This window comes from Ruditapes philippinarum, unplaced genomic scaffold (assembly GCF_026571515.1).
Source record: "Ruditapes philippinarum isolate M1 unplaced genomic scaffold, ASM2657151v2 ctg1903_1_1_1_1, whole genome shotgun sequence".
NCBI classification, from domain to species: Eukaryota; Metazoa; Mollusca; class Bivalvia; order Venerida; family Veneridae; genus Ruditapes; species Ruditapes philippinarum.
This window is the reverse complement of record NW_026866018.1, coordinates 235,419-255,417: the sequence shown is the minus strand read 5'-3', so window position 1 is coordinate 255,417 and position 19,999 is coordinate 235,419. Positions and strand designations below refer to the sequence as shown.

Sequence of the window (19,999 nt, the reverse complement as noted above, 5' to 3'; positions counted from 1 at the left end):
ACAAACTTCTTTTTCGAATGCAGGGAAAGCTGAGAATAATATGTCATACACATTACAAGGGATAGGATCAATTTCAAATACTGCCCTAGGACAGGAAAAAGCAACCACGTTAAGTACTTCTTTGCCGAATGAACCAAGTACATCAGCAGAAATCGGAAAAGTACCGGAATTCAAGGAACAAGACAAACCACGGCTGCATGAGCAATTTTCCAAATATATACCAAATACTGACATGCTTGTTGAAAAAGAACGTAAACTCTTGCAAGCTTTATTACTTCAGAAAACAAGTAAGAAAGAGCTCTCTACAAAGTCTGACAGCTCTTCAAAGATCCAAGAATCAAAACCGTCTGAAATACCAAGTCATGTACAGAGTGGCAATAGAATTGGTTCACTAATTCAGAAAATGGCGAACAGGGTGCAGAAAGGTTCTGATGAGGTGAAATTAGATCTTCCTGTTATTGGTACTGACAACCCTGCAAGAAACGAAGTGTCAAAGCCTGCTTCAGCATCCCAGATTTTGTTTGGTGAGCATGCTAGTCCTAAAAAGAAAGAAACTGAAAAGGATTCAGTGCTGAAATACCATTCTGTGAAGTCGTTACTTTTCGATGCTAGACCAGGAAATTTAACAAGTAGTTCGAAGAAAGATTTGAGAAAATCACCATTAGTTGTGCGAGAAATAGAATCCGCTGAGGATGAATCTAGTACCAGTAGTGGTACAAGTGAAAGTACTTGTTCTGTTGAAACAGATTCAAACATTGAAGAGCATGAGCATGCAGAGGGTAGAATAGAACATGTAGATCTAAGTGCAAAATTAAAGTCTTTATTAAGTGCAGATATTTTCAATGTTATTGAATCAGAGAAAGGAAATAATACAGAAGACGATGATTTAATTGAAATTCTTGCACAGCCTTCTGACAGTAGTCGAGATGTTGATAAGGACTCAAAAAATAAGCCTGTTGGTCCTGTTAAAATGACTCAAAAGGATGAAAATGAATTTGGAACAAAAGCACCTTTGAAAAAGGGTGGTATAAATTATTCTTTGAATATTAAAAAGAAACTCGGCAAATTAGCATCTATGTTTAGTACAGTGAGCTTACATAAAAAGTATGGAATCAATCCTCAAACTTTGTCAAAGTGGAAAGCTAAATATCAGGATGAGAGTATTGCAGGACTTGAGTTGACTGAAGAGGAATTAAAGGAGCTGGAAGAGGTCAATAGTATTAAAAAGGCTATGTATGGATCAAATGCACAAGAATATGACATCTATGTAGATAACCCAGAGGAAGATGAGGTAGATAGTGACACAAAGAAGAAAAAGTTTGGAGAAGAAAACCTAAATAAAGATAAACTGGAGACGAGACATGTGCTTAAAGCTGAAGAAAAGAAAGGCCAAGGAAATCAGCTTGTGGCAATTGGAAATTTGGAAAAGACTCCCTTACCAGCAAGATTAAGTGTGGGAACGCCTGAAAAAACTAATCAAGGCAAGGTGAAAGTGGGAACCCCATTGTACATAACCTTAGATGAGGATGCTTCTGATGAAATGAAACAACAGTTAAGAAAAAACTTGAAAACACAGAAAACAGTTGAGCATGCATGGTCCAATGGGGCATTTTTAGAATCCTCAAAAAGTTCTTTTTCTAGTGTCTTTGGAACAGACAAAACAGAAGAAACTCAAAGGATAGTACCACCAGTCTCTAAATCTAAAGCTCTTTCAATGCCTAATGACACTTCAATCTCAACAGAGAAAGATAATGCAGATACGAGGACCAGAGAGAATGACCAAAGAAGGAATACATTAAGCAGGATGCTTGATGGAAAGACTGCAGAGTCTGATAATGTTATTTGGGAAAAAACAGTATACTTATGTCCTGATGAAGGTATCTTTAAGTATAGATATGAAAAGAGAATCACTGGAGAATCTCCAAAATCATCAAATGAAAATCAAACTTTTTCCGTGTTAGATAACCTTTTTAGAAGCTCAGATAGATGTGAGACGTCTACAGATGTTCAAGAAGCTGTGGATAAAAACAGTACAATGCAGGATAATGTATCTTCAAGTTCACCATTAATTTCAGATATGCTCAAAGCAACAGCAAAGCAGAAACTAAATACATCACCGGAATTGCTAAAGAAGACCGTAGATAAATCTGTGTTTGATACTGTTGACCGTGATGATGAAAAATATTCTGACAATTTTAAATGGACTGTGGTTAAAGAGGCAAGAAAGTCAGGCTTTGAAAAAACTGCAAAATGGTATAACATCTCTATGACAGATATTATGAAATGGCATGACACTTTTCTTCATGAAAAGAAATCAAAGCCATTGAATACTCAGGTTCAGGCTGATACTATATGTGAGTCTGATTCTACTGTTGTTGACTTGACCAAAGATGTGAACATGGAATTAAACAAAACGGAACCAATTTTGATACCAACTCCAGTTAAAGGGAGACTTGGAACACTAAATGCTAATCTATCATTTGAAAGGATTCAAGTCAAAGAAGGGGCTATCACTAAACCAAGATTCAATTCTAGATCTGATAGTCACATTGCAGCCCCTCAGACACCTGCTGTATCAGTAAGTCCAAGCAGTAGGACTCAAAGGACCCGAATGGGTCCAAACACGATCAAGTATGCAACACCCAAAGTTGATCCAGACCAACTTCAAAAATTTCAAGCAGATGTTCAAGGCGATCTAGGAATCATGCCAAAACTTATGAAGAAGTCAAACTCTAGGGATGGCGTAGAAATAGCTAGTACTTGGAAACAAGTTCAGTCTGTTTTAAAGCCAGAAAAACCAGTAGAAAAGAGATATACACAGGAGTTCAAGCAAAAGATAATTGCAGAATGTGAACGAAAAGGACAAAAAATTGTATCACAGGAAAACAGAATTCCATACAATGAGATATCAAGGTGGAGGCTTGAAGCAAAGAAAAATACATTGTTACCTACACACCAAAAGAGTGCATTCACTAAAACGGATTCTACTAGAAAAGTAGACAGTTCTTTGTCAGCTGCATCCACAATAACCACAAGTTCGAAGAAAAACCTCTCTGAACAAAGTACAAGTCAATCAAGTAAAAAAGAACCACCATCTTCTACTGAACAGGAGTCTTTAAAAATTAAGATCAGGTTGTCAACATTGCCTCAGGCAACACCTACTGTTAGTAAGAAAAAAACATCAGAGCAGTCAAATTTACTTCAAACTAAGGATGTTCCAAAGACAATTGCAGCACATGGTAGTAAAAGGTCAAGTCCTGGTAAAACTGATGTAACTTCCAAAGCGTGTGATAATAACATGGAGCAAAGCAAGAAGAAACAACCGAGTAGTAATAGCAAAATTTCAAATGTTGACAGGTTAGAGCCTGTGACTTTGGATGAAGATATAGATCTTAGAATGGAGGTGATCAATTTTTGCTTTGATCATGGGGTGTTGAAAACACAAAAGAAATATAATGTAACCAGGCAATCAATTATAGATTTGATGAAAGAATATGATGAACTTAGCAAACTTGAAGTTGATAATTATAACAAATCCCATGGGTTTCACACCTTCAAGACAAAGCTTGTTAGTAGAGAAAAGACAAGTGTGGAAGTGACTAACAGGGCTACGCAACCTGTTATTGTAAAGAATCTTAATGATTATATTGTTACTCGGGAATATATGAAAACAGTTGTTGACTATGCATTGAAGCATGGAATAACAGCTGCATCAAGAAAGTATAAAAGAAAAACAAGTACTGTAAGAAGCTGGATGAACCAGTTTCAGAGAGAGGTGAAGAAGAAAATATCTGTAGAACAGGTTGCTAAGGAACAAGAATTGATAGCAAATAATGTTAGTATTGAAGAAGCAAGGAAAATTAGCTCTCAAGAAGCAAGAAAGAAAAAACAACTGTTAGAAGCTGAATTTAGGAGGCATATTGTTGAATTTGCAAGACAATTTGGTATCACAGCGGCTTCTAGGAGGTTTAAGAAGAAGGCAGCTACTGTTAAAAGTTGGATGGGTCATTTTATGAAGTCAGAAAGAGATGCAAAAAGACAAGAAGTGACAGAGATAAGAAAGAAACAAGGTGATGATATTGATTCTGTATCCAGTCTAAAACAGATTCAAAGTTCTTCCTCTCCAAGAAGGTTATCTCATGTTCAAGATTCAACTGTCCAGAAATCACCATCTTCCAGCAGACAAAGAACACCGCCTCATAGTCCAATTTCGCTTTGGGACCAAGACTTTGTTATTAAGCCAACATCAGGAAAAAGTCCTCTAAAACTTACTTTCTCACCAAGACGAAAATCGTCTCCAGTTATTGTAATTGGATCTAGTACAGAGGAAGACACTGTTGATGATGAGACTAATGATATTGAGACTGATGATGAACAAGAACATGCTCCAGGGGAGTATTATGAAGTAGCTGCTTGGAATTTAGACAATTGTGGAAATAAAAGTGAATCAAAAGGGACTAATTCAAGTAAGACCAAAGAATCGGTTCTGGTGAAAGAAGCAGTAGACAATGTTGTTGACCTATTAAGTGATGAAGACTATACTGAAAAGAAAAGTGGCAGTGACCATTCATCAAAAATTCTCAGCCCTAATGATGGTGAAAGAATCCCTGAGAAAACCTTACAAGCTGATACAAGTAAAACCAGTTCTAGTTCAGATGATTCACAGGCAGTGGATGTCAGCGATATATTTGATGTTGAAAATGCCAATATTGTTAGTGAGATAGATAGATTACTTGAATCAAAGAGTGTGAAAGAAAATGAAAAAGATGCAGGACATTTTTCAGAAGTGAAAGATTCAGAAGAGCCTGTTATAATTGATGATGACGGAAATAAAGCAAATACTGAAGAAGAGGTAAAAATGCCTTATGAAGAAACAGTTATGTTTAAGCTTTTGACTGATGAATTAGATAATTTTATGAAAAATGATGCTGTAGCTGTCAAATATAATGTACAAAAGGAGACAGATGTGAGTAAATCTGAAGAAAAGTCGCCACCAGCAAAAGAAACATCCGTTGATAAACCAATGAAAAAGTTTAAGAAGTATGCTGATGCAGAAATCATGCAAAATATTGAGGAAACATACCTGTTCACAGGGGCAAGAGTTACAAGGAATGCTGTTGGCAAAGAACTGAAGATGTGTGATGAAATTATGGAAGAAAAAGATGAAAGGGAAATTGAAACTGAAGAAAAAATTGATGATAATGACTCTAAACTGGAAGTTCTTTCTACTGATACAACTCAAACAAAGGAAATAGAAGACAATTTGCACCTAGATTGCAAAGTTTCTGTATCAGAAAATGTGAATCATGAAAAGAGTTCAGAGTTACCACTGTCTGATACGTTACCAGTGTCTGATAATCAGAAGAAAGGTGAAAGAAGTCTGTTTGATTTTCTTTCAGTTAAACCTGATACTCCAAAAGAAGATACTAAAGAAGTGGTTGTTAGCAATTCTGTTGCTTCATTTGAGAAGAAGGATGAATTAAAATCTCCGTTTAGTTTATTTGGAAATATAATGAAAAGTTTTCAAATGGAACAATCAATTGGTGTGAAAAGTCCAAGTAAAAATGAATGTAAGCCTGACAATTCTGTAGCAAATTCAACAGATTTAAGTAAAGATTCAGAAGGTATTGAAAAAGCTGAAGAACTTGTAAAAGATAGAACTGAGAGAAATCTGTTTGACTTTATTTGTCCTGAGCCAGAAATGTCAAAAACTCCAACGAAATTACCCTCCCCTGAAGTTCAGACATCACCTAGAATGCAGACAAGAAGTCTCTTTAAATCTGGGAAAGCGGTTTCCTTATCACCTCAAAAGTTAAGCCCAGTGAAAATTACACCATTGAAGAAACCTATGTTCAAGTTTCCAAAACTAGCTCTGCCTGTAAATTTTGGTAACATTGCTAAGCTTGGAATGGCAAAGATGAAAGAAGAGGAAAAGGCTAAAGAGGGAAATGAAAATAAAACTAAAGATGATGAACAGAATGAGATAAGTGTTAAAGAATCTGCAGCAAAGGAATCTGACCAGGTTAAATTTGAAACGAAAAAAGAATCTTCTGGAGAAGCAAAAGATGAAATTGTTATGGAGACATTTGAAGAATTACGTCAAAGACTTTCAAAAGAACGAGCAGCTAATAAACTTGAAAAAGAACGAGCAAAAGAAATTTCAGATACGGATGCAATGGAGGTAGATGAAATAGATGGTTCTAGGGAGACAAGTGCTAATACAGCACCCAAAACATCTGTAGAAATAGACAGTGAAATGTATGAAAACTTCACACCACAGAAAATTGTCCTTATATTGGATATTTCTAAAAAGCATGGAGTTGAATTTGCCTCTACATCTTTTGGATTGCCGGTTTCTGTTATTGTGAACTGGATTATAGAGAAAGACAGGAAACAAAGAAAAGTTGCATTGTCTGTAAGTTTAGAAGAAAAATTAAAATCTCTTAAAAATATCAAAGATAGAGAGATTACAAGGGAAGCAGTTAAAGAAAAATACAATGTTGATGATGCTGCTATTCATAAATGGGATAGTGAGATCAGTTGGATGATTGAAGACAAAAATGTTTGTGATATTCTTGAAAAGTGGAAAACTGTTGAAACTGTATCAAATATCAATTTTGAAGAGTGCTCTAAAAATCTTGAAAGAAGAGACTCTGTTGTAGAAAAGGAACTAGTTGAAGATCAGGCTAAATTGTCTGAACAATCTGATGAGAAGGATAATGAGATAAAGAAAAGTAAGGAGGTAAAATCAACTATTGCAAATGATGAAGAAAATCATGATGTTGAAAAGTCTGAAATAAAGATTGCAGCATTACCGGCAAAGAGTGTAGAAGGGGATTCTAAAGGTAGTGATGCCTGTCTGCCACAAGAGAACATTCAAGACAAAAAAAGTGATACAGATCCATCTTTAATCATCGAAGATGAAAGAGTCGAAAAGAAACCTTTAGAAATAGTTGATGATCATACTGGACAATCTGAAATCAATCCTATATCAGAACATGAAGATATTATAATAACAAAGGTGGAAAACCCTGAAGTAGTAACGGTAACTGAGTCCTCTGCTTCTGAGAATGCTCAAGATGTGACTAGTGCCAATAATGATGATGAGAGGGATATACCTGAAATAATTTCATTCGTCAGAACAACTAAGCCTAGAGATTTCACTATAGAACAGAAAGCTATGATTGTGCTTTTGACAGAAAAATACGGGAACTCATTGGTGAATAGGAAGTTTGGTATTAATACAGGTACTATGTATAATTGGAGACATGGAAACAAGCATGTGAGACAGTTTCTATATGAGCAGGGCCATAGTTCTGTGAAAAAGACAGATGTAAGTAGCGATAAAAGCGAAGTGTCAGTTAAAGATAGATTTCCAAATGAGACCCGTTCATTTACAGCTTCTGATTACTTACCTAGTAGAGAGACTCGGAGTAGCAGTGATAAGAAAATTACTGAAGTCTTGAATGACGTTGAGAGAACTGAAGGAATGAAAAAGCAAACTGCCTCAGAACCTCAGCTACCTCCAAAATCTAAACTGCAGGGGAAAGAAGCAGGCAAGGAAAAAGACTTGATAAATCACCCAAAGGGTTACAGAATTATTTCACCTACTAAATTACCTTCAATTTTAAAAGATATCGATATCAAGTCTGTTCAGGCAAAGGACTACACTCTTGAGCAGAGGGTTGCTATAGTAAAACTTGTGCACTTGTATGGTGTGAGAACTATACATAAACAATTCCATATATCTACAACATCTATCTGGAGTTGGCAGAACTGTAAAATTATAAACGAAATGTTGAATGAGGAAGAAGGAGAAAAAAATGAAAGCCTAGGTGCCCAGAGAGAGATTAACTTTGATGTAGATGAAGAGGGACCTATGACAATTGATACTGTACTTGATAGAGTTCTTATTGCAACAGATACATCGAGTCACTTGAACTTTGATACAAACCAAAGGGCCGATATAGTCTGTCTAATAGACCATTTTGGGATTGACTACTTTTGTGAAAAGGTCCCACAAATTCCCAGAGGAACGCTGTGGAATTGGCGGCACAATAAGCAGGTGGTTGCTTTAGCAAAGAACAGAGAAGAAATGATTAAAAGGTATTCAGATAGATTAAATACGTATGAGGCCAATAAAATAAGAGAAAATGTTGTGGGAGAAGCTGTAGATAAAACTGACTTGACTCAGAAATGGTTGAAAGATGTGCAAGATAACATACATGGAAAAAGGAGAGGAGATTCAGAGGAAAGGAGCAAAAGGAAAATGGAGGAAAGTGAGATGCGTAGAAAAAGTTATTCACGGAAAAAACCAAAATTGGGACCAATGTGCTACAAAAGATCTCTCTCCAATGACAGAATTAAACGCAGTCTATCACCTTCAACTGTATGCTCAGAAACGTCTGTGCATTCTGAAGATTTTGAAGAGATCTTCAGTGATGATGAACTGAACACACCTTCTGTTGTGTCTAAAAAGTCGGGTACCAGCTCCCAGACTGCTCAGAGTAGCAAAACCAGTAGAAGTCAGCCGAGAACCAGCAAAGGAAACGCTTCTGGGAAAACTGAAATTGGACAGGTTTCACAGTCTAATGGACTGGTTACTGAAAAGATGGACACAGCTGGTGAACCAGTCCATGAAATTGTAAAGTTTGAATGTGGACAGGATGAAAGAATGATGGTTTGTTACAAAGATTTGGAACCAGCAGAGGGTAAGTACATGGGTGTGAATGATGGGGATTTGAATAAGTGTAACATTTGACAAAGGGACAATTATGTTAAAAATAAATCAGTTTCACTGAATAACTAAGTGTACACATTATTAAGACATTAATCTTAAACTTAACTGTCTGAGGTTAGAGCGAGGTTTCAGGAATTTTAATGAACGAGAAAAAAACAAAAAAACAACTGGCTTATTCTTTACAGATGATTAAAATCTACTATGATAGGGATATTAAAGGGTATTTTCATCAGGATCATAAATTTTTACTGGAGTTTAACACAAACTAATCTGGGTATTTTCATATCTAAATAACATTTATATAAAAGTGTTTAAATTAATTTCCCTATGTTAAAAAGTAATATATAGACCGACTTGTGGATATATGCCTTACTTATCAAATTAGATACTGACGCAGCTGTGAATATAACGTAACAAAGTTTGAGAAAAATGTCATAACTTACTTAGAAATGAAATAAAATAGCAGTCCTTAATATGTAAAAAAAAAATCATGATGAGTCTGTGAAAACAAGGATCTAACAAATATGCTGAGTACTGGCTATTAAAATTGATATTTGTTTGTTAATTGTGCCGATTTTTACAGGTTTCTTTGTCATATTTTGGCTGTCAGATTTTCTTGGATAACAAACCAGTAATAATAAATTTCTCTGCATTGAAGAGACTGACTGACTAATTCCATGTGATATCTGTACCATCTGTGAGAGACAAATGATCGTTTTTTCCCCATGATTTTGGGAACATGAAACATACCCATGGAATTGGGAATTTCAGCCAAGTTTTGTTAATAATTTGGAAAAAAATATATGACAGAAATTTTGCATTGATTAAATGAATGCAAAGAATCACTGTTTAGGATGGCATCTTCAAACATTTATGCACCATAACAGTGAAGAAGTCCTTATTTTCAAAGATTTTAGAATTTGTTATTCAATATTTTTCTTTTGTAACTTTCAAATTGGAATTTTTTTTCCTGTGGATTGGGAAAATTAATATGCTATTTTCAGCTGGGAATATGACCGAATATTGGCTATGAAATAACCCCAAAAAAACTCCCTGAATGACCATTAGTCCAAGATAAAGTCACAGAAAAATTTCACCATGCCATAGGATCAAACCTTAGGCAACTAGATTACAAAAAACAATGCTTAATAAACAATATTTAATATGCTAGGAATAGGAAAAAAACTTTGCTTTTGTTACAGGTTGAAATATCTGGCTCTCTGAATTACTATTTTGCTAAAACTAGGCACAGACTGGTTGTCATGGTTAACATTTACACACTTACTCTAGATATTCTGGTCTGTACTGGCAACCAGTGTTAGATATTCTTATATTCACATGAAGTATATAAGTCTGTGGCTGGATTAGAACTCGATATGTTGAGGTGCTAGTGGTTCAGTGGTCACCCTTATAGGGAACGGTCGGGTACACTTAACTGGGTATTTTTTCAAGTTGTGAAGTGATGTAAATTGGGGAAAAGGAAAAGTTTGATGCATGATGATATCCAAATTTGACTTTTTGTAGTAATTGTGATTCTTGGACACAACTTTGGGATAGTATGCACTTCTTGCTTTGAAAATGAGTGCATTTATAGGAACTGTTAAATCAAGCTAAAGAATGGCTGTAATGGAAAAGTCTGTGACCTTTACTGCAGGAATCAGGATTCTAGATCAGATAAATGTGTATTGTAACACAGCTATGATGCATAATCTCTTTGTTTATAATCTTTTTGTTTATTTTTTAGCGTCCTCAAAACATGTAAAGGCAGATAATCCAAGTCCAACTTTGAAGAGACCATCACCAGCCGATGCATCCACATTGCAGCCGCCTGTAAAGAAGAAAACCCAGGGTACAAAGGCAGCTGAACCCAATGAATTAGGAGGTAAATTCTTGATATATGATATTAAAGGAACTCCACTGAGGTCCGTAAAACAAAACACAAAATTTCAAAACTAACTGTGATCATCTGTGGCAATTAAAACTGAAAAGCTTCTTAAATTTTGTGTATTAGTTGAATAAAGAAGAAAGTAGTCAGTGAAAATACAGAAAATATGTTTTACTGCAGTGAAAAATATCTTTTTACAGTGAAAAAAACACATTTTATTTCATCAATATTTACCATCTCTGTGGTCGAGGGGTTAGAGTCGATGACGTGGGTTTGATCCCTGGGAGATGCTTTGGTAGTTTAGCACATAGGAAGGTAGTCTAGTACTGGTGTAACTCTCCAGGAACGATGGTTAGGAAACTACCTGCCTATATGACTGAAATACTGATGGGAAAAAGGCGTAAAATGAAACAAACACACAAACAAACTCAATATTTCACAATATTTCTCGATATTTCATATAAAAGTATATGATAAAGAAATAGTATGTTATTTTTCAGGGAACTGGGTGCCTTTAGACGAGTACTACTATGGCACACACGAAGGTGATACCTCGTACACCGAGGAGAAAGGAGAATATAGATTTAAGGTAAGTTAATATAATGATTTATGAAATTGAACAATTGTAAATTGTAAAAGATAATAGTAAAAATGTTATATTTTTAGAAAATAAGTATCATTTCAGCTCTGGTATTTTCGTATTAATAAAAAGTAGTATAGATATTGTAATATTTAAAGAGAATTGGTATGATTTCAGTGCTGGTATTTTCGTATTCGTAAAATAATTGGTGAAAATAGTGTAATAAGTAGAAAAATGATATAATTTCAGTGCTGGTATTATAGTAAATGTAAAAAAATTGGTAAAGATAATGTAATATCAACAGAAAATTAGTATGACCTTAGTGCTGGTATTGAAATATATATATAAGAATAACGTAGAAAAATTATATAATTTCAGTTCTGGTATTTTAATATTCATAAAAAATAATGGTAAAGATAATGTAATATTTATAGAAAATTGTTATGATTTTAGTGCTGGTATCTTAATAATCATAAAAAATATAGGTAAAGATATTGTAATATTTATAGAAAATTGTTATGATTTTAGTGCTGGTATCTTAATAATCATAAAAAATATAGGTAAAGATATTGTAATATTTATAGAAAATTGGTATGATTTCAGTGCTGGTATTTTAATATTCATAAAAAATATTGGTAAAGATATTGTAATATTTATCATTTTAGTGCTGGTATTGTTCTAAGATGTTATACAACAATGTACGTGCCATGCAGCATATTCAAGGTCATATAGACGCCAGTAAGCAGCAAAATATAGATCTCAGTGACCTAACTCAGTGCAAACATTGCTATAAACAGTTTGATACACCATTTGAAATGCAGACTCATGTGGAAAAGGTGAGAGATAATTTATGAATAATGGTAGTTCAGAAAGACTACTTTTTTCACTATATGCATGTATAATAGGTGCCTAATAAGACTCCTTTCTCAATTTTGAAGAAGGCCCCTTCACAATTAAAAAGGAACCACTCAGCTTTGTAGCTGAAGGAAATGCCATTTTGACAATCAAAATATCTATGATTGCCGCCATTAAACAAGTAATTCATGCAGTGTATATTAAACAATATCATGTTTAAATATCGATATAAGTTCTATCATGTAAAGATTTCTTCTTAAAATATCTCAAGTAAACATCTTGTAAATTTGATTTTCACAAATTGTGTCAATTTAAATTACGGTTCTTTCACAATTTAAAGAAAGTAATGCTAAAACATCAAGCCAAGGCCCCTATACCACTTATGTGTTGAATGTTGGTGGTTTTACTTAGGTAACTATTTGTTTCCCTGAAAAAAAAAAGGACCCCAGAAACTTCCTCTGCCGTAAAGCTGAAAAAATCACCATTAAAGACCTAAACCCGTGTTGGTTTTTGACGTTTTAAAACCCCCCCCCCAAAAAAAAAAAAAAAGGGCCAAAAATTTTATGAAGATTTCTTACCCGAGAATTTTTTTTTTTTTTCCCGGTGGCCCTTTTAAATAACAAAATTATTATTGCCGGATTTTTCGAGAAGGATTTTTCCCCCGGATGCGTAAACTGTTTTACAATGAAGGAAATAAAAACATCTGCTTGTGAGATGCCCCTACGTATGGGCACTTGGGGTAATTTTAAAAATCATCCAATTTTAAAGGGGATGTCTTCGACCCCCCTTTTTTTAAAAAGGTTTTAGAAGAAAAAGTTTTGGGGAAAAGTCATTGTTTTAAATGCATAAATAGTTGCAGATTTTTACAGTATTTACCTCCCTTGACAAGTGTGGCAGCCATTTTTGGGGGTTAGATAATCTAGACTATAATATAATTGAAAAAATATGAATATATCAATGTAATTTACAACTGATTTGCATGAAATTGTCAAATTGTTATATACATGTGAATGAAATATTACCAATATGTCAATGATTTTCATCAGTTTTTATGAAGCTAATAGAATTATGAGAGACTTATATATTATCTTATGCATTATGATTTATTGGGATTTAGCAATGAAATGGCAGCCAAAAGGAGGCTATAATTGCTATGTGCTAAGCATTCATTTAATTGTTGTAGACTTGGACCATTATAAGATAATTGTCTGTGATCATGGCTTATTGTTTGCTGACAGAAAAAGTGACATTTACAGTTGTTTTGGTTTTGAAACCATCTCCTGGGAACCAAAAAAAGGTGACCTGTGTGGTGGTGCAAATAGATATAACCGTTTTCGGAAAGTGACCACTATTTGGAAATAACCATTAGCTGAGATGAGATTTAACTGTGTATATATATGACTTAAACTTTACCCTGCTGGCGGCAACTTAATCTAGTCACGTGACCAGTGCAGACTAAAATCAAGCGGCACATCTGTTCTTCCTGATCATGGTTTACACTGTTTGCTATTAAGTCAGTACATGTTTTAAAATTTTGCCTAAAAATGCTGAATGGTTTTGTCCAGATAAAAAGATGGGACATGAAGTCCATTTCAAGATTTTTAGCTTGGTAAGGTTTTAGCATCACATTCTGGCCAGTGTGTTTTATTAATGTTTTATCTACGACGAATATTCATGAATTTCAGAAACATGACTCCTCCCACTATATGCTGTGTCTATACTGCCTGCGGACATTTGAGGTGAAATTTGTGAATCAGGGATGGGGTCAGACACAGACCTACTACGGTCATCTACTCAAACATCAGACAAAGAGTGCCACCAAGAAATTGTGTTTGTTTTGCCGGTCCTCCAACCTTCTTCAATACACGCAGGAAACCGTTGAAAAAACATCCGCAAAAGAAATCTGTCATATGGGTCAATTTTTCAAAGATGTTAAAGGTTAAAAAAATCACCACTTCCAGGCTGCAGTAAACTATAAGGGTTAGTCCCTTCTAAATTTAATAACAGTTTTTTCAGTTTATTGCACTAAGGTGACGAAATGTGAAATGGGTTTAAGTATTGTGAATATTTTCTGTATTTCTGATTTTGGCTCATTTAGGGAGTACATTGGATTTGCAATCCCGGGGTCCCTAGTTTGAAACATATGCCATCAAATTTTCTGAGAGAAATTTTCGGTTCACTGTAGAACCATAGATTTTCATGAAATCAGAAAGTGTTGAGCTAATGGCAAGGTTAAATATTTGTGAATTTTTATTTTCTGTTATTTTGAATTCATACAGAACTTGGATACATTGTAAACATTTCTTTTTTCGTGAAAATCTTCAATTTTGTGAAACGAGCAAAGTTTAATCCCTCACGAAAATTTCTTGTGTTACAGCACAGTCCAGATGTGTGCTCAGGAATACACACATACATAGATTTAACCTCTTTCTTATTCCAATACAGTGTAAATCTTTCATTCGATTACAGTTTATTCTCCTGGAGGCAAAGCTGATACTGGCCAGAACCCAAAGGAAAGGGGGTTCAACCTGAAGCCCTCAAAAACCCCCCTCCGTCGTGTCGGGGGATCCCGGGAAATAGGGGGGACATAAATATTCCCAAGCGGAGGAAACCCCCAAAACACGAAAATGTGTGGAAGTGAAGAGATAAATGTCCCCCAACAGTTTCATTACAAGTGAGTCTGTGTGTGTGTGTATTTGCGTTGATTTATACTCGCCACCGGGTGCCCATTAAAGCGAGTCCTTCTCAGAAACAGTAATTAGTCATTTTAGATTTTGTAGGGATAGTGCAATTACAAGATACAGAAAGAGGGGCCCCAATTCCAAGAAGCTCTCCTGGTTCTTTTAGCATGCCAAGTGTTTAAAAGCACCCATACAAGGACCTCGAGATTTAAAGTCTCAAACCGAAAGGACTAAATTAGTAATTTTAGTTGGCCAGCTCGGGAATCGAACCTGCAATGTCTAGATTACAAGTCTCGCACTCTTACTGATTGAGCTATGGGGGCTGGCTTTAGGGGAGTGAAAGGGATCTATCTACTTGTGTATAATGTTTTTTTTTTTTTTATAATAGCCTTTCAATACAAGCTATAACGTGTGCCTGTGCATCCTTATAAACCTTAGCCTCAGAATTAAAGAATATTTGGGTTTTTCCCCCAGCTAATTACGGTAGGTACAAAACACTTTTACAGTAAACAGGCTTTCAAAAATAAGCAAAACAACAGGTTTTGGGACTAAAATTCATATAGTGATGCAAAGTGCACCATGGAGCACCTATAACGAGGTAAAAGTTGGTTTGTACTACATCTTAGCTGGGGAAAAACCCACTGATAACACGCCCATGGTTAATGTCAGTGTTGCTCCAGTTATGTTTTTCTTGAAAATGGTGTTTTAAAATTGGGCAAAGTGGTGGTGTGTTTTTGGAGTTTAACATCTAGGTCAATGGGCCAGTTAGCCACTTTGAATTCACCAAGAGCAACACTTCAGCCACTGCAGCGTTTCCCTGGGGCAGGCTGTTCAAGCAGTTTATCAGTACTAGTTGGAAATTATTTTTTCCCAAAGGAACTGAAAACACTTTTGAAAAATTGCCGGGAAAAAGTACGGGCCCCAATGATTGTCAAAAGGGAAATTTTCATGATCAAATCACAATGAAAGGGGGAACCCGAACTGTGGGGAATCGAACCCTGGTAGTCTGATTTATAGCCCAAAGGGCTCTAAGGGTTGTGCCTAAAAAAAGCTAAAAAAAGTTTTAAAATAAAACCTCTTGGGTTCCCAAATTAAACTCTTTGCTTTTTTATTTGCCTTTTCTTTTTTGTGGAATTTTGTTCCTTGAAAGAAATCGAAAACCCCAGTTTTTCCCGGGCTTTTTTAAACCTTTCGTGTAATATTTTTGTTAAAAATGAGGAAATTTCATTAAAAAATTAACAAAGTTCGGCTGTGAAGGGCTTTTCAAAATGTTCCGAAAACTGGGCCCCAAGGGGCTTGGGCCAGGGGAGTAATTTAAAATAATTTTGTTTAAGGAGTAAAAAAAAAGGGTAAAATTTTAAAAATAAATATATTCAAAAAAGGAAAAGTACTTAAACCCCGAAATTTGGAAAATTTTTTAGTTTCACCCTGAAGTATGCTCAGGGTAAAGTTTTGGATAGATGATTGTCCTCGTCCGTTGTTTGTCCACATTTGTTTGGGTTAAAAAACCTAGGGGGATGGGGAAATTTGCCAACAATCTCATAAACTTGTTTGGGAAATGTTTTTACTAGTTGATACCCTGGGAAATGAGTTCAAACATTGGTCATCTCGGGGGAAAAACTAGGCCCACAGGAGCTAAAAAATAAAAAAACCCTTGTTAACACTCAAAGAGGGTCCCCATTTTGGTTTTTCAACCCATAAATTAAAGGGTTGGTCGGGAAATGCTTTTTCGGGGTTATGGGTTGGTTGTAGTTTTGAACATTTTGTTGGCCATTAGGCTCAGATGAAAAAGACTTAGGTCAAGGAGTTAAAAATAGGTGAAAAAAAACTTTTGTTAAGACACGCTAGGCGTCACATTTGTTTGCCGCATAAAATCATCATCAAAACTTGCTCAGGATGCTTTGTCCTAGGGTGATAGCTCGGAAGCTATTTCGAAACATGGGTCATCTTGGGATTTAAAAAACTAGGGTCAATCCTCAGGGAGCCTAAAAAATAGAAAAACCGCTTTTTAATCCCACTCTATTTGGTTCACAATTTTTTGACTTAATTGTCATCAAAACTTGGGGTCAGAATCTGCTTGTCTAGGTAATTGTTCAGCCTGACGTTTTTGATGGGTGTTTCAGGTGAAGCGATCTAGGGGCCATTCGGCCCTCCTTGTTTTATTAATACTTTGCCATGTACAAAGATTTTTGTTAACCTCTTTTATGTGCCTGTTGCTGTTTTTTAGCTGGGTAGATTTTGCTATTAAATAATTGTCCGGTGTTTCAGGAAATATGTTCACTGTACAATGTGTAGATTTGCCACCAGCTGCAGTGTTGCCTATGCTAACCACATGATGGGCTTCCACTCGGGCCAGATGTCAAGTTTGAATCTTAACATACCGTGGGAGAGACCGATGAAGGAGATCATGTTCTGTGCGTGCGGCTTTAGTTCAAAATACGGCAATAAAATTGGTAAGATACCAGGTTACTTATAGGCTCATTGGGCGGGGTAGCCATACTTATATTGATATATATAGTTGTTACCCATTGGGCAGGGGAGCTATATTTGAATTGTAATATATAGTTGTTACTAGTGTTTTGATTATGCACATGTCATAAGAATGAATAATTTACGTACCTACACATGAAGATAATGGGTCATATCCAAATAATTTCTAGATTCCTCATTTTGGCTCATTTAGGGAGGATTTATAATAAACAATCTGAGTTAGGAAAGTTTGAAAGATGTGTGCTTACATAATTTGTAGAAATTATAGAATTGGGAAAATAAAAAAAAATCAATAAGCATAAAATTAATACAGAACTAGGAAGAGATCTATGAATTGGGAAAAGAGCAACAGATAAACATATTTATGGAATTGGGAAAAGATCTTGACCATAATGACAGCATTTAGAGCAGCAACATAATTGGGGAAAATAAAACAGACAAGATTACAGAATTGGGAAAAGAACAATGGACAAACTTTTTTTTAGTGAAAATAAAAATTGGGGGAAAAAAAAAACAACACTAATTTATTCGAAACTGCTGAAACTTTTTGCCAACAGGTAGACTTGAAAAATCGCCATTTTACCTTTTGTTCACTATTTCTATAAATGAAAGCCTTGAACACAATGAAATTACACTTAGACTGTCTTGATTTCAGCCAATCATTTAGTGTACTGTGGAAAATGGACCAGTTACTCAACTAGACGTTCCCAATCTGAAATTTCTTCTGGAGCCTCTGGTAAGATTGTTTCCCGTTTTTACTAGTTTAGTCTCCGTTTTGTTCCCTTGTTGGCCTATTGTTAACTCAATACTGATTAATAATATAGTTTTCATATATGATATAGTTTCACTGGTTTTGATTTCTGAAGGGAAGCTAAATTCCCCCGAGGAGTCACTAATTGGTACATCTTGTGCACACAACAGCTGGATTAATATTACTTGCCGGAACATTGGTAAATTACTGGTTATAGTTACCAGGAAATCACCAGTTTGAGGATGGACAGGTGAAAATGGTTAAAAAAATGGTTTTAAGTTGTGCATTAAGAGAAAAAAAAAAAAACAAAAAAAAACAACAGAAAATCAATCTTTATTGCCAAATAATTATGGTTACAGTCTACTGTAAATAATACAAATGCATAAATCTGTTTGTGGGTGTGTGGGGGTGGTTATCATAGTTAAATTTTGCTTTCTGGCTGCCCTTTGCTAACCCCATAGCCCTTAACTGAGAGCTCCAGTTTTCCGTCCAATGACACAGAAAGAAATTGATGTGAGAACATATAAGATAATTGAGATAATTTTCTTGGAACAAATTTAGCATGTAAAGGATTAAAGCTGAGGAAAAAAAAAAAGCAGTACCGAGTTTAAGTTGCTAAAGGCTTAAAGTTTCCATGTGTTGTCTACTTTTTTTTAAAAGAGGGAAAGATAAGAAAAGAAGGGCTATTGCTTGGGAATGCTGGTCTGGTACAGAAAGATAGGGGCCCCTTCCCGGGTTGGTTTTATTTTTTGTTTAAAAAAAAATAAAGTAAGTATTTAGCATATGATATAATGTATGTATGGAAGTCCTAAGTTAGGTGTTAAAGGAACTCCACTGAGGTCCAAAAGCGTAAAAGTATTTTATTTTGAATTTTTAAAAATAGTTCACCTGGGGTAATTAAGTCAGATATATAAAAGATAATTAAGAAATTTTCTCAAAAATAAATTTAAATAAATGATCTAGAATTTTTCACAAAGGTTATTGGTCTAAAACTACATCAAATAGAAAATTAATGTTGGAAAATTATTTCCAGTCACATCATGTCAAAAAAAAAAAACCTCAGTGGAGTCCCTTTTAAGTTAACATTTGAAATGTTTGATTAATTTAGTTCCTACCTTTGTTCTGGTTGGAGACTCAACTATTCCTTTCTGAGCATTATATATTGTACTGTTAGCAGGTTGAAGGTGCAATTTGGTGCTAACAAGAATAAAGAAATGGTCTTATTTTTTCTAACTTATATTGTCAAAAATAGCCTACAAGAGTGTTCGGAAATATTTTGAATGTGAAAGGTGAGTCCATCGCATTGGAAGGTATAATATCTAACAAGAACTAGAGAGACATAGTATTTATTAGTAGAAATAGCACTGCCACCTATGAAGGTATTGAGAACAAAGCAGCAAGCGTCATCGAATCTCAGGCCCGTTATAAGGCTTCAATGTTAGGGTAAGGTTCCAACACATTGTTTAAAACCGAGTTTTGATATATAACGGCTCACATTAGCTAAGGCACATACTTTTCCGCGTATATGAATAGACCAACATTATTTTTTCTTAAAATGATTTAATAAATGTTAAACATATAGTATACTTTAAGGAAAATAGATATCAAATTCTGAACAGTGCATTGGTTGGAGAATAAATGCACGGTTTTTGGTTCAAATGCGTAAGTAATATAATCACGAAGGCCAATAGGCCTGAGTGATTAATTACAAAGCATTTGAACGAAAAACGTGCCATTGTACAATAATGGCACGAAGAAATTTAATATCTATTTCCAATTCTAACCACGATCAAGAAAAAATATAATTATTATTAATAAGTTGGACTTTAATGTTTGGGGGTTAAATTTGTTTTCGCCCTTAAGAGTCTTCCAATAGAAACGTTCTTTAAAGGCCGTTCAGAGTGGGTTGACAAAAAACTGTCGTATAAATAACCGTGTGTAGACATTTGAAGAATAACAAATTTTGAAAAACGTTGATAAACTTTGGATTTGTTTAATTTTATTTCATTCTATAACT

The 19,999-nt window shown here is 34.9% G+C and overlaps 1 protein-coding gene across 1 annotated transcript; it reads left to right on the top strand.

The window, feature by feature from the left end:
- The first annotated feature begins 7 nt into the window (after positions 1–7).
- On the top strand, positions 8–17,993 carry LOC132731011 (uncharacterized). The gene is made up of 8 exons (XM_060717109.1): positions 8–8,711; positions 10,485–10,622; positions 11,126–11,214; positions 11,871–12,041; positions 13,746–13,890; positions 14,530–14,581; positions 17,010–17,194; positions 17,887–17,993. The coding sequence occupies exons 1-8, from the start codon at positions 41–43 to the stop codon at positions 17,991–17,993; spliced, it is 9,558 nt and encodes a 3,185-aa protein (XP_060573092.1). The 5' UTR covers positions 8–40.
- Positions 17,994–19,999: the final 2,006 nt, after the last annotated feature.